The sequence below is a fragment of the Gekko japonicus genome, unplaced genomic scaffold (genome assembly GCF_001447785.1).
Source record: "Gekko japonicus isolate JY-2015 unplaced genomic scaffold, Gekko_japonicus_V1.1 scaffold660, whole genome shotgun sequence".
Taxonomy (NCBI): domain Eukaryota; kingdom Metazoa; phylum Chordata; class Lepidosauria; order Squamata; family Gekkonidae; genus Gekko; species Gekko japonicus.
This window is the reverse complement of record NW_015159728.1, coordinates 345,494-358,748: the sequence shown is the minus strand read 5'-3', so window position 1 is coordinate 358,748 and position 13,255 is coordinate 345,494. Positions and strand designations below refer to the sequence as shown.

The 13,255-nt window shown below is 47.5% G+C and overlaps 1 protein-coding gene across 1 annotated transcript in view; it reads left to right on the top strand.

Moving 5' to 3' along the window:
• The first annotated feature begins 2,109 nt into the window (after positions 1 to 2,109).
• LOC107122729 (cytochrome P450 2D14-like) overlaps positions 2,110 to 13,255 on the top strand; it is a 25,184-nt gene continuing 14,038 nt past the window's right edge. The window contains exons 1-3 of the mRNA XM_015425894.1: positions 2,110 to 2,280; positions 5,145 to 5,242; positions 8,306 to 8,316. Coding sequence (XP_015281380.1) covers positions 2,110 to 2,280; positions 5,145 to 5,242; positions 8,306 to 8,316 — 280 coding nt within the window. The remainder of the gene's footprint in view (positions 2,281 to 5,144; positions 5,243 to 8,305; positions 8,317 to 13,255) is intronic.

Below are 13,255 nucleotides of genomic sequence, written 5' to 3'. Positions count from 1 at the left end.
ACAGGCCCAGGAAAGCCTGTAATTCCATCTTGGATGTAGGTGGGGGAGCCAGCGTGATAGCCATTGTTTTGTCTTCAGTGGGGTGGATACCCTGGGCATCTACGGCGAACACCCAAAACTCCACCTTGGGAACCCCGAGCAGGCATTTTTCACACTTGACCTTCAGGCTGGCCGTGTTGAAACACTGGAGCACAGCCCGCAGCCAGTCGGCGAAGGCAGAGGCATCCGGGGCCACGATGAGCACGTCGTCTAGAAATGGCTGCACTCCTGGAATACCTTTTAACAAAGTGTCCATGAAAGATTGGAAGATGCCTGGTGCGACCGATACCCCAAACTGGAGTCTATGTACTTTGAAAGCCCCCTTGTGTGTCACTAACGTTTGGGCTTCTGCCATGGCGGCATCCACCGGCAGTTGCTGATAGGCCTGGGCCAAGTCCAGCTTGCCGAAGATCCGCGCCCCCGCCAGTGCGGCTAACACATGGCTGACCACCGGTACAGGATAAGCATGGTCTTGGAGGGCTTTGTTCAATGTGCATTTATAGTCTGCACAAATCTACACGTCACTGTTGGGCTTGACCGGGGTGAAGCGACGGGCTCTAACATCCCCTGGGCAACCAAGCTATCAAGCTCTGCCTCGATCTTTGGCCTAATCACAATAGGGGGTATCTGGCCTTGACCCTGATGGGGTGGACAGCCGGGTCGAGATCTAAGGATATGGGGCCCCATATCTGCCGAGTGTGCCGTCAAAAACCCTGGGGAACTCGTTCCACACAGCCGCAAAGTCATCAGTCCATAGCTGATTCACTCCCGTGATCATCAATCCCAGGGACCCAAACCAGGAAAGTCCCAGCAGACTGGAGAGCCTCCCCCCTACCACCAACAAGTCCAATTTTCCCCTGAAGTCCTGAAACTGAACCGTAAACTTGCCCCAGTCCCGAATCGCCACAGGGTTCTTGTTAAAGTCTCGTAACTTAAACCCCTGTGGCTTTCGCAGAGGGGGTCCCCCCCATGGGCAGAGCGAGTGCAGCGTTTCCTCCGAAATTATGGAATAGAAGAAGAAAAGAGATTGGATTTATACCCCACCCTTCACTACCCAAAGGTGTCTCAGAGCGGCTTACAAACTCCTTTCCCTTCCCCGAGGAAGAGCCCGAGTCTTTTCCATGCTGCAGGGGGACCCCTCTATTAGCACAGTCACATGCACCTTATTTGGACTATCTGGGGGCAAGTTACATACCCGGTGCTGCTGGTGGTGGGCAGAGAGAGTATGGAGGTCGGTGGGTAGATCCGCTGCTGTCTGGTGGGCTGAAGTCTTCTGAGGCTGTTGTCGGGAGCAGCAGACTCGGGCCAGATGGCCCGGCTTGTTGCAGGAGTGGCAGACGGCGTCCCTGAAGCAGCAAACCCGGCGTTCATGTGCTTCTCCGCAGCTGGTGCAGGAAGACGATGAAGAGGAGGCTTTGGCCAAGGATGGTCCCCCCGAGCAATGCTGCTGTTGAGATGGACGGTGGCATACCTGGAGCACTTCCTCACCTTCTGAGTCGTCCGACTCGAGGGCTGCTTGAGTGCGATGGACCGCCTGCACGCAGCAGTCTTGATACGCCTTTTCATAGGCCGCGGCCTCTTGGAGCTCCTTATCTAGGTCCATGTCGTCCTGGCTAACCAGTTTCCTCCGAAGCTTGGGTTCCCAGAGACCCAAGAGGAACTGGTTTAGCAAGGTGTCTGCCAGGTTGGGAAATGAACACCTGGTGGCCGCCCGCAGGAATCCGGCCAAGAACTCGTAGGCCGGCTCGTCCAGCCCCTGGACCCACGCAAAAAAGTCCATGCACTCAGGAAACTTTGTGGGCTTTTGTGAAAGGTGGTCGGTCAGCACTTTTACCAGCACCACATAGGACTTGTCCTTGGTCTGCTTAGGCACAATTAGGTCCTTGAGCAGCAAGACGGTGTCTATGCCACAGGACAGAAGGAGATGGGCCTTCTTCTTACCCTGGTCTACGATGTCATGGCAGTTGAAGTAGTTCTCCAGGATCTCGAGCCAGGTCTCCCACTGTGCGGGGCGGGAGATGTTGAAAGTGGCAATGCTTTCCTGGGATGTAGCCATCGTACTGCTTCCTCATGGGGAGGGTAACTCGGGAGCTGCGGCAGTGGCTGGAGAAAGACGGAAAGTGCTGCTGCTCTCGGGGTCAGCAGGGCGGGGTACGGAGCAAGGAGCGGAGCGGTGAGTGGCTGCCAGAGAACAAGGGCGTGAAGCGGAGCAGCGTGCGGCGGTCTCGACGCTGGGGCTCGGTGCGGCGCTCGAATCTTTGTCCGGGTTGTTGTTCATGGGAGTTAGAATCCCATCCTCGTCGCCAGTGAAAAGTACTGAGACTTACTGGTGATTTCAGTTCTCATACTTTTATTTAGTTCGAAACAAGACAACTAGAACCGGCTCACAGGCCTGTTTATATGTGCAACAAACCCACACCCCAAACACACCCACACATAAGTGATTGGTCATTATAGTGGCCGAGATTTCCATGGGCTCTTGGCCGGGAGCCTAGCCCTCCTATTGGTATGGGCTAGGATCTGCTTGGCCCATTGTTCCTGAGAGCGAAGCTCGGCCACTTTGCCCGGCCGCATGGCAACCTAGCCACTCACGCGGTCGGAGATGGATATATTACATAGCCAGAATCTTTTTGGTAGGATGACAAATAATTTATTAAGGAAGCCAAGCTCCTCCCCCCACATGGCACTGCTCTCAGCAGCTTGTCAGGCATTGCTATGGGCAGGCCAGCTGACCTCTCCTCCCCTTCCTCACAGGCTTACCCAGTTCCGAGTGAGCTGCTGAGAATGGGGGGGGGATGACCTCAGCAGGCCTGTCTGGAGCAGCTGCAAGTGAGCCACTAAGCTTGGCTAGCCCACCCAGAGCAACTCCGGGCAAGCCAGTAATGGAGGGGAGGGGAGGTCAGTTGGCTCACACAGAGCAGCCAGCCCCCTTCCCCTCCCCTCCGCTCCCCTACCTTCCCTTGCTGGTGTTATGCGAACTGCCTTATTTATGACGGCTGGCAACTAAATTTAACATGAGTCCTGGCCAACTATACCAAGGTCGTGTCTGAACCCAGAGTTCCAGTAATGGAGACCACACGGGTGTTTTTCCAAAACAAATAATCTTTTTACTAAGCAATTTCAAGATCACATACACACAAAATAATCAGCCTCTCAATAGCATACGTTCAAGTTCCTTTAGAGTTACAGAAAGCTATTAAGATAGTTTCTTACTTACTTGGTAGGTATCTATTTCGATTCATACTCGCCATTTCCAGAAGTCTTGTCTGTTTGCAATGGGAATGGGGTAGAAAGTGATACCTAGGGGTTTAAGCTAAATCACACCTGCTAGAACCAGCTAACACGTGTGGACCTCTTTGGCTGCAGTCCAAGAGATCTTAAAGTAGACAAAGGGATTGTTGGATAGAAAGGTGGACCTTAGGGGTAGTAAAGAAGATAGAGGTTGTGGAGAAGGGAAGTGGCTAGCAAAGACCTAGGGTTTGGCCTTTACTTTTATAGTTGAATCTACAGGTGGGTGGCACCTTGCCAAACTGTAATCCCATCTACTTACAAAGTCCATCCCATGACTTTCCTCATTGGTACATGTAGAAAGGGGGCAGGTATTCTATGGGTTGGGCCAATATTTGAAATTCTACACTCTATCTCATGGAACACCATCTGGCCAGGTGTGAAGTCTCGGCTTCCTGTGTCCTTCTTGATGTGCAGATGACTCTTGGTTTTCCCAGGCATTCAAGGCACCATCAACAGGAAACTGCAATTCAAATGCAGATCATGTTCTGCGTGACATCTCGTCTCTTTAGCAATGGGGGATTTTCTCCTTCTTGGTTGTTGTTCTGCTCACAATGGCTAGCATGTACTTCTTCTTCCCATGATGCTTTAGCTACATTAACATAAAATGCAGGCAAGTGTTCCCTATGTGAAACTTCTCACAGTAGGTGATGCAAACAGCTTCCTTTGGCCCATGGTATACAGATGTGTGTGCACAGTCCATTTGTTGCGTGTGTAGCAGATATAAAACCATAAATTAGTCCATTTCACAACACTGGCTTGCCCAGAGTAGCTCTGGGTGAGCCAACTGATCTGCCTCCCCTAATCTCCTTTCCCTCGCCAGCTTGCCTAGAGTTGCACCGGGAGGGCCATCCATCCATCCTTCCCTCCCCTTCATCGCCAGCTCCCCTGGAGCAACTGCAGGCAAGCCAGTTGGGGCCAGCCAAGCTTCCCTCCACCCCTCATTTCTCTTAGCAGCTCACCTGAAGCTGCTCTGGGTGGGCTCACTGAGACCCTCCCTGCCACTTTCCCACCTTGCGGGAAAGTGGCAGGGAACCGGCTGAGCGGTGACGGTATTGAAGAAAACGCCGTGTAGCAGAGTGGTATAAAAGTATTTACAGTTTATTTACACTGGAGTATTTACAGTCTCTCTGAGTCCAAAAATTGTGGTACTCACTGACAAGGTGCTGCGCAGACAACTGATCCCATAGACGAGATGAACAGCACTGTTCAGCACTACATTTATATTTACAACAACCAATCACATTACAGTCATTTACATATTTGCCAAGTCATGGTGCCTAGTGCAAAGGCTGATGCAACCTCCCTGCAATCACTATGTCATGTGATCTACTAGCTGTCAACTTAGATCATCCTGATCTAGCATTCACTGTCACTGGCAGACTGACAGCTTGCTGGTATAGTTTTATATACTGACAAGCGGGAGGGTGGGGCTGCCCTGAGCTCAATAGTGAAGACGGGGTGTCACCCTTGTGAGCTCCCCCCCCCCCCCCCCGGGCGTGGGGGGGGGGACAGTCTCTGGAGTGTGAGGGGGGGTATCATTTGGGGTGGCCCAAAGAATGTTTTGAGGTGCAGCTTGGCTAGGGTTGCCAACCTCCAGGTGGCGATGGAGATCTCTTCCTATTGCAACTGAACTCCAGGTGACAGAGATCAGTTCTCCTGGAGAAAATGTCCACTTTGGAAGCTGGACTTTATGGCATTATGCCCCAAACCCCACACCTTCATCAGGCTCCACCCCCAAAATCTCCAGTTATTTCCCAGTCTGGAGCTGGCAACCCTAAGCCTGGTCCCTGTGCTTGTCTGTCTGATTGTCCTAGGGTCACCTCACTTTGAAGCAGATGGCACAAGAACTGTGCTTTGGACCACGAAACACCATCTGTCCCAACGAAGGGGAAAGTCCCCTGAAGGTGTTGGTGTAAGATGTCTAGCAGTCCAAACCTTATTTTCAGGTGCGGAGGGCACACGGTTGTTCAGTTTCTTATTCCAATCTTCTTTGACATCTACGGTTTTTGGTGGCAATCCCAATAGAAGCTTGTGACGCCATAACCGGTGTTTGAACTGGGCACCACTATATGTTCACTTGCAGGGGACAGCCTGTGGAGTGTGGGGATATGTCATTTTGGGTGGTCCAAAGATCGTTTTTGGGTGCAGCCTGGCACCAGTGTTTGCCTGTGTTATGGTCCTGGGGGAACCTCACTTTGATTCAGCTGGGACAAGAACTGCTTTTTGGACCAGAACACAGCATATGTACTCTCAGAGAGGGGAGTCCCCTGAACATAGAGGTATATGACATGTGGTGGTCCAACCCTGATTTCAGTGTACAGATGGCATGCAGTTGTTCCAGTTAACATAAGAACATAAGAGACGCCCATGTTGGATCAGGCCAAAGGCCCATCCAGTCCAACACTCTATCACACAGTGGCCAAAAATACCAGGTGCCATCAGGAGGACCAGCAGTGGGGCCAGGACCGTATTCAGTTCCTTATTCAAATCTCATTTTGAATTCAGGCCTCTTGGTGGCAGCCCAAGTAGAAGCTTTGTGGTGACAGAACTGGCACCACTGTATGTCTTTGTGGGGGACAGTCTCTGGAGTGTGGGGTTCTGTCATGGTTTCCCCCCCCCAAGATTGTTTTGGGGTGCAGACTGGCCCCAGTGTCCACCTGTGTGATTGTCCTGGGGGCACCCCACTTTGGAGTAGATGGCACAAAAACTAGACTTTGGACCAGGAAACACCATATTTCCCCTCGAAGGGGAGAGTCCCCAGAATGTGGGGATATATGATTTATGGTGGTCCAAACCTTATTTGTGGGTTCAGAGCTATTAAACTCTCCTCAATGTTCTTTGGCTGAATTCATGGATAAGTCATGGATAAGGAACTGGGAATTGGGACGAAACTTCGGCCTCCTGAAGCCAGCCAGTAGCAGCAGCAGCAGCCACAAGCAACCAAGGGAGGACGAGCCTCCTGCCCCATGCACCCCCCAGCCTGGGTGAGCTGCTCCCAGCACTGCTCTCTGTGTCTTGAGTGTTAGAACCACTTTGGAGGTGGATTTTTTATTTTTCCAAAGAGCAAAAGAGGGGGAAAATCCAGGAGAGTGAGGGAAAATAACACAATAAGGAGGGAGATTTTGTTATTGTTTGCTATTAATTGGGTTTGCCAGTGTTCTTCATGAAATTTATATCCTTGGTACTTGGCATTACATTTTATGGCACACATGGTCTGGCCTAACAAAGTGACCTTTATGTCACATCCAGCCCTTGTAACAAACAAATTCGAATCCTCTGCTCGAGAAGCAGACACACCATTTGGGGCTCCTGATCATTGTCAGCAGGATTAATTTTAAGAATGTTCATGGACTAAGGCACACAGGCACTCATAATAACCTCTTAAACTTTCCTCATTGTTTTGCTTAGCTTCACGGATCTTCCCCCAATTCACATGTTTAACAAAAGTCTTCCCTAAGGCTTTTATCATAGTTTACTGTAATCTAGCAGTGTGTTCCAACACCCCTTTGTCAGTGGGCCCAGTGGGTTCTGGAGTGAGCTGGAGCCAAGCCATGCCACCCTTCTTTTCCTGCACATCCCATTAATGCTTTAGAAAAGATCTCTATCAGTGCCTCCTTATCGGTACTACACGTGTACTTTGACGAAGAGCTTTTAATTGAGCCAGCCCTTGTGTAACTTCTTAATTATCATGAAAAAGTACACGGATTACTGTAGACACATAAATACTGGATCACATTCTTTTAAGGATCTGATTCTAAGAAGAGGAAGAAGGAGAATTTGCATGAGCAGAAGAACCTGGTACACCTGAGCTTTGCAGCAGCAAGAGTTAGTCTGCAAGTGGCCCAGCGGAGGGAAGATGGAGACGCCAACGGCTGTGATCCCAGCTTCCATCTCTTGGCTGGGGGCCCAGGCCTCGTCCTGCTGGAATAACATCACATCATTGCTAATCTCTCTCCTACTGCTGGCTCTGCTGCTTGATTATGTGATGTGCAGAAAGAGAAGCAGTCGCTTTCCACCAGGACCTACCCCGCTGCCTTTCCTTGGGAACTTGCTGCAGTTCGATCTCAGGAATCCACATACCACTGCCCAGCATGTAAGTACCAGCCAGACCAACTTTGGAGGGCCCAAACTGAATGGTAGCATAAAAAAGTGAAAGCCCTGAGAACCTCCTGTATGTATGAAAGGTACAACAGTGTGTGTGTGTGGGGGGGGAGGCTACAGTTTAATTTTGCTGCCCATTAGACATACCACAGACTTCATGATGAACATACCTTGTTTGACAGCAAAGATCACCCCAGGGTCAAACATCTGATCTGTTTGCCTGTCGATGGACCACTTTGAATGACTCTTGAATAGCTTTGCAGCTGCACAATAATTCTAGTGGTAGAGTTTTGTTCCCTTCCAGTGGTGGAGTTTCATTTCTCTTTTTTTGGAGGGACATATGTAATTGTGCAGTGAGGTCACAGGGGATCATGGATGGTCAGGTCAGGTCATTACTTATATTCACTGGCTGTCTGAATAATTTGTTCAATGGTTGTTCATGCCATTGATTGCTGAGGGCATGTGAAGACAACTGGTGTAGGGCTGCCTTTGGGATGTCCCAGAATCTGTATGTGTGAAACCCTAATGATTGCACTGTAGTGACGTATATTTTTGAATGCTTAAAAAGGAACTCAACGAGCCAGCTAAATGTATTCATAAATGGCTAACTGGTCCACAGAAAACTGGCTCCCTGTTTGCCACCAGCAAGCTGATAGGGAGCCAAACTGGTGAGTGTTCGAGCACTCCTACATCCTGTGAAACTCTTTAGCTTCCTGAAACCATGTTTACATAGGTATGCAACAAGTGTCTGACTGCTGGGTAAAGCATGTTTGTTTCGGGATTTGCCTGGGGCTATGGCAAGGGGCTCTTTTTCACTCTCCTCAGGACAGCAAAATATTTCCTTGTTTTCTTGTTCTTTATTTCTTTATCACAGTTGGCAAAGAGGTATGGAGCAGTCATGTCATTCCAGGCTGGATGGCACACTTTAGTCATATTGAATGGGTTCAAGGCAGTTAAGGAGGCACTGACAGAGAAAAAGGATGAATTTGCTGACCGACCATACATCCCACTGTTGAGTCTAACATGTTTTTCAAAAAATTGTGACGGCAAGTATTGATCATGTAATGGTGGTATAGACTGTATATTCTAGCACAGGTGTCTGTGAAAGTGCCTGTGGGTGCCACGTGCTAGAACATGGCACTTGCAGGCACTTGTGCAGGCATCTGCCTAGTCCTTCAGAAAAGCAGGAAGACCATAGTGATGGCAAGATGAGAGACTGGCTGCCTTCATACAAGTGAAGGTGTTTTCACCTGGATCTTTCCCACCACTCACTAGAGAAGCATTCAAGATCCCATGAACAGGACACATGGATCAGTGTGGTGGTGGTGGGGGTGTCAAGGAACACCAGAGCAATGGAAGTGGTAGATTAGCTAATTGGCAGGGGGAGAATGGAGCATGAGGCCTGGATACACTGTCCTCCCTACCTCAGCATTTCTCTCACTCTGTCCACAGCAACCCACTGGAGGCAACAAAACCATGTCCAACACTTCTCCAATTTACTCCCTGAACCAATTTAGGGGAGGAGTTTGACTTCCTTATGCCACACCCAGAAAAATTCCAGAGACAGAGAGAGAGAGACTAGATAGAGATGCCAGAGAAAATAACAGACTGCAATTTAATACTTCCCACTCCACACCTTGGGTGGCTTTTGTTTGTATGTGTTTTATCCTCTCTTTCCCATTTGGTCATCTTCTTCTGTGTGTGCAGATGTATGTTATCTCCCCTTGAATGTCCTCTGTGTGTGTATGTATATATTCCCATCCCCCTTGCTCTGTTGTATGTATGTTTGCTTTGCTCTGTCTCCTGCGGCAGCAGGGCTCCCAAGTACTTACCTTGATTCGGCGGGGGATATGAAGCTCTTCGTGGGACCATTCCCGCGGGGAAAACACAGACGTTGCACTATTCCATCGCCCAGACATGACGTAGGCACGTAGCCGGGCGACACTCTAGCAATGGGGTTGGAAACTCAATGGTACCATCGAGTTTCCAGCTCCATTACCAGAGCGTCACCCAGCGACGTGCCTACGTCACGTTGGGCGACGGAATAGTGCAGCGCCTGTGTTACAAGCAAGAATCTTCCGGCAGGGAAACATGTGTCCCCCGCCAGTTCGTAGGTAGGTACTTGGCAACCCTATGCAGCAGCCATTTTGTAATACTGCCTGCCACCCTATCCCAAAATGTCAAACTTGTTCAAAGGTTTAAAAGGTTGGGGACCGCATTTTAGCAATATCAGAATGCAGTGCTACGTCTATGAATTCATTAAAAATGTTTAGCTAAATCCTTCATTAAAATGCTTACCTACATTCTAAAAACCTGCAGAGTAGAAGCCTTCCCAACCTCAGCTGCCAAGTAGTTTCATTATGTGGAGTTACTATTTAAAAGGAACATACAGGCGCACACATAATGAATCAGACCCTTGGTCCATCAAAGCCAATGTAGTCTACTCACACTGGCAGCAGCTCTCCGAGGTCTCAGGCACGGGTCTTTCACATCAGTGACTATGAGATCCTTTAGCTGGAGATGCCAGGGATTGAAACTGGGACCTTCTGCATGCAAAGCAGATGCTCTGTCATTAAGCCCCTCCCCTGCAGTGCTTTGTAATTCAGGTGTACATTATGTCATAGCCTTGATTTTACAAACTATATCTCGATCAATTGAAGTTGCCAAATTGTCCTGAAGGGTAATTCTATGTCATGTTACAAGAATCTAATCTCCAAGTAAATGTGACCATGTCAAAGCTGAATTAAGATAGGAAGCCGATTTCTATAAAACATAAAGAAGGGAAAAGTCATCTTTATTGGGAAAATAGGCAAAAATACTTAAATACTCAGAGTTCGCAATGGATCTTTGCTTCACTGGTGAGGAGACATTTCTTTCTATGAAAAAAGCTTTATTTCTAAGGGAAGGGTTCACATGGAAAGCTACAAAAGAGATATCTAGAGCTACATTTTTAGATCCTTACAGCTACAAAGACATGGCCACACACAATGGAGTTTCTTCTTCTTCTTGATCCCTAGCAGGACCCAATAAATGTTGCTCAGTTTTACAGGCCTTGCTTACATTGAATCTGTGCCAAGTTTCCTTCCAGGTCAGTCTAAACAATAGCACAGAAGGTAAAACAGATTAACCCTATAATGACTGGAATCTAGACTTTGCATCTCACACATTTCCAACACCCCTTCTCAAGGTCTAACGTGTATGTCATCATACATGCACATACAAACATTATTCACATCAACATTTGGATCAACCATATTCAACATTTCACGAAGATGTCCAAATTTTTCTTTGGTCAGTGTCTTAGTCAAAATGTCAGCCACCATTTCCTCTGTGTGGCAATGTTCAATATCAATTAGCTTCTTCTGGTACAAATCTTTCACCAACACACACTTAATACCAATAGATCTACTTCTTGCTGTGGTGCTTTCTTCCTTACATATAGTAATACAAGCTTGATTGTCCTCAAACATAAGTACAGGTACAGGTTCTCTTATTCCAAAGTCCTTCAACAAATGAAAAATCCATTCAAGTCTACTGCAGGCACTTGCTGCTGAAACACACTCAGCTTCTGCTGTAGACTGCACCACAACAGTTTGCTTTCTACTAGTCCAGTCTATTAGTCCATCTCCATAGAAAAATAGATATCCGCTAGTTGACTTGTAATTGTTCGAGTCTTCTCCCCAGTTGGTGTCCATGTATCTGACTAGTTTCGGTCCTTCAGATGGTGCAATTCTCAGTTGTAAGTCCATTGTTCCTTTCAGATACTGTGCCAGTTTTTTTTTTATTGCACTCCAATCATGAAGGTTAGTGAACTCACTTTTCTGCATAAGATGCCAGCTGCTGCTGTGATATCGGGCCTCGTGCTTTTGCTTAGGTAGAGAAGTTTTCCAACTGCTTCTCTGTATTCTACAATGTCTTTGAGAGGTCTTCCATCCCTTTCCTTTAGATATCCAGGTTCCAGTGGTATGGATGATGCTTTGCAGTTTTTCATACCAACAGATTCTATAAAGTCCATAATCTTTCATTTCTGTCATAAAAGAAAGGTTCCATCCTCGAGTCTTTCAACTTGCATTCTGAGGTAGTGTTTTACGTCTCCAAGCTGTTTGACTTCTTCTTCCTTGTTCAGTCGATCAGCTATTTCTTTAATATCCTCTCTGTTTTGACAAGACATGATCAAGTTTTCAACGTAAACAAGAACATACTGGTATTGTCCATTTTTAATCCTAGTGTACAGGCAAGGTTCAGCTTTTCCTTACTCAAAGCCCTGCTTCTGCAATAGTCCAGTAATTTTGTCATACCAGGCCTTTGCTCCTTGTTTTAATCCATAGAGTCCTTTGTTGCGTCTATAAACATAATCTTCTTGTCCTTTGACTTTAAAACGTTCAGGTTGTTCCATATAAATTTCTTCAGATAGTTCTCCATTGAGAAATGCAGTCTTTATGTCGAGATGCTCTACAATCATGTTTCTTTATGCTGTGACACTATGAAGTGTTCTAAACGTGCTTGGTCGGTAACTGGAGCAAAAGTTTCAAAGTAGTCAGTTCCATATTCTTGTGAATAGCCTTTGGCTACTAGGTGTGCTTTGTATAGCTCTACAGTCCCATAATTTTTATGCTTGATTTTGAATACCCATTTGCTCCCAACTGGCTTTCTGTCTGGAGGTAGCTTGGTAAGAGTCCATGCTTCTTTCTCATATATGGATAGTATTTCCTGTTCCATTGCTTCAATCCATCTGTCTCTTTCACTCGCAGGGAAGTTGCATATTTCTTTCCAGTTCTTAGGTTCCTTTGCAGATTGTACCGTTTCACAAAATCCATATTTCTGTGGTGGTTGCCCTTTAGTGCTTCTTTCTGATCGTCTCACACTGGTTGTGGGTTCTATCGTGGGTTCTGCTGCCTCCTCTGGTGCAGTTCCCACTTCCCCTTCTGTTCTGGTAGTTTCTTCAGAAGGTAGACATGCCGGTTCCCCGGTGGTCACCACAGGTAACCATGCAACCAACTCTTCAGGAGCAGTCCCAGAACTCTGTGGATCAGTTGCACTGGAAGCACATGGCAAATTGCTTTCATCAATATACACAACACTGCGTTCCCCAACTGTGTGATTTCGGGGGTTGTATATCCTGTATCCTTTTCCACCAACAGGATACCCTACTACAAGTCCAATTTTAGCTCTGGGGTCCCCTTTTCTCCTTGGGTATGTGAGCATACCCTTTGGAACCAAAAGCTTTGATGTGCTTTAGTCCAGGCCGCTTTCCAAACCAGGCCTTGAAAGGAGTGGTTCCAGTAACCTTTGAGGGTACTCTATTGTGTAAATACATTGCTGTGTTGACAGCCTCACCCCACAGGGTATTTGGTAGACCAGAATGTATTAGCATAGCCCTACACGTGTCCTGGATTGTTCTGTTCAGCTTTTCAGAAGAGCCATTTTGTTGAGGCGAGTGTGGGATAGACACTTTGTGTTCAATCCCTTCAAGTTCCAGAAATCTTTTAAATTCTGCATTGCAATATTCTCCACCCCCATCAGTATGTAAACTTTGGGGTGCTTGGCCAAACTTGTTTTCAATCGTGGCCACATAGCATTCAGCGACTCATCCTTGCTCTTCATCATATACACAAAAATATATTTTGTTTTGTTTTCAGTAAAAGTCACAAAGTACTTGTTCCCACCACAGGGTGGCACTCGTGGGCCAACAAGATCACTATGCACAGTCTCTAGAAACTTTTCATTGTGAGTAGTGAATTTCTCAGTATACCTTGGAGCAGTTCCTTTCACTTTGAGACATGTGTTACATCTTGCCTTTGTCTTGTCACAACTTACAGCAGGA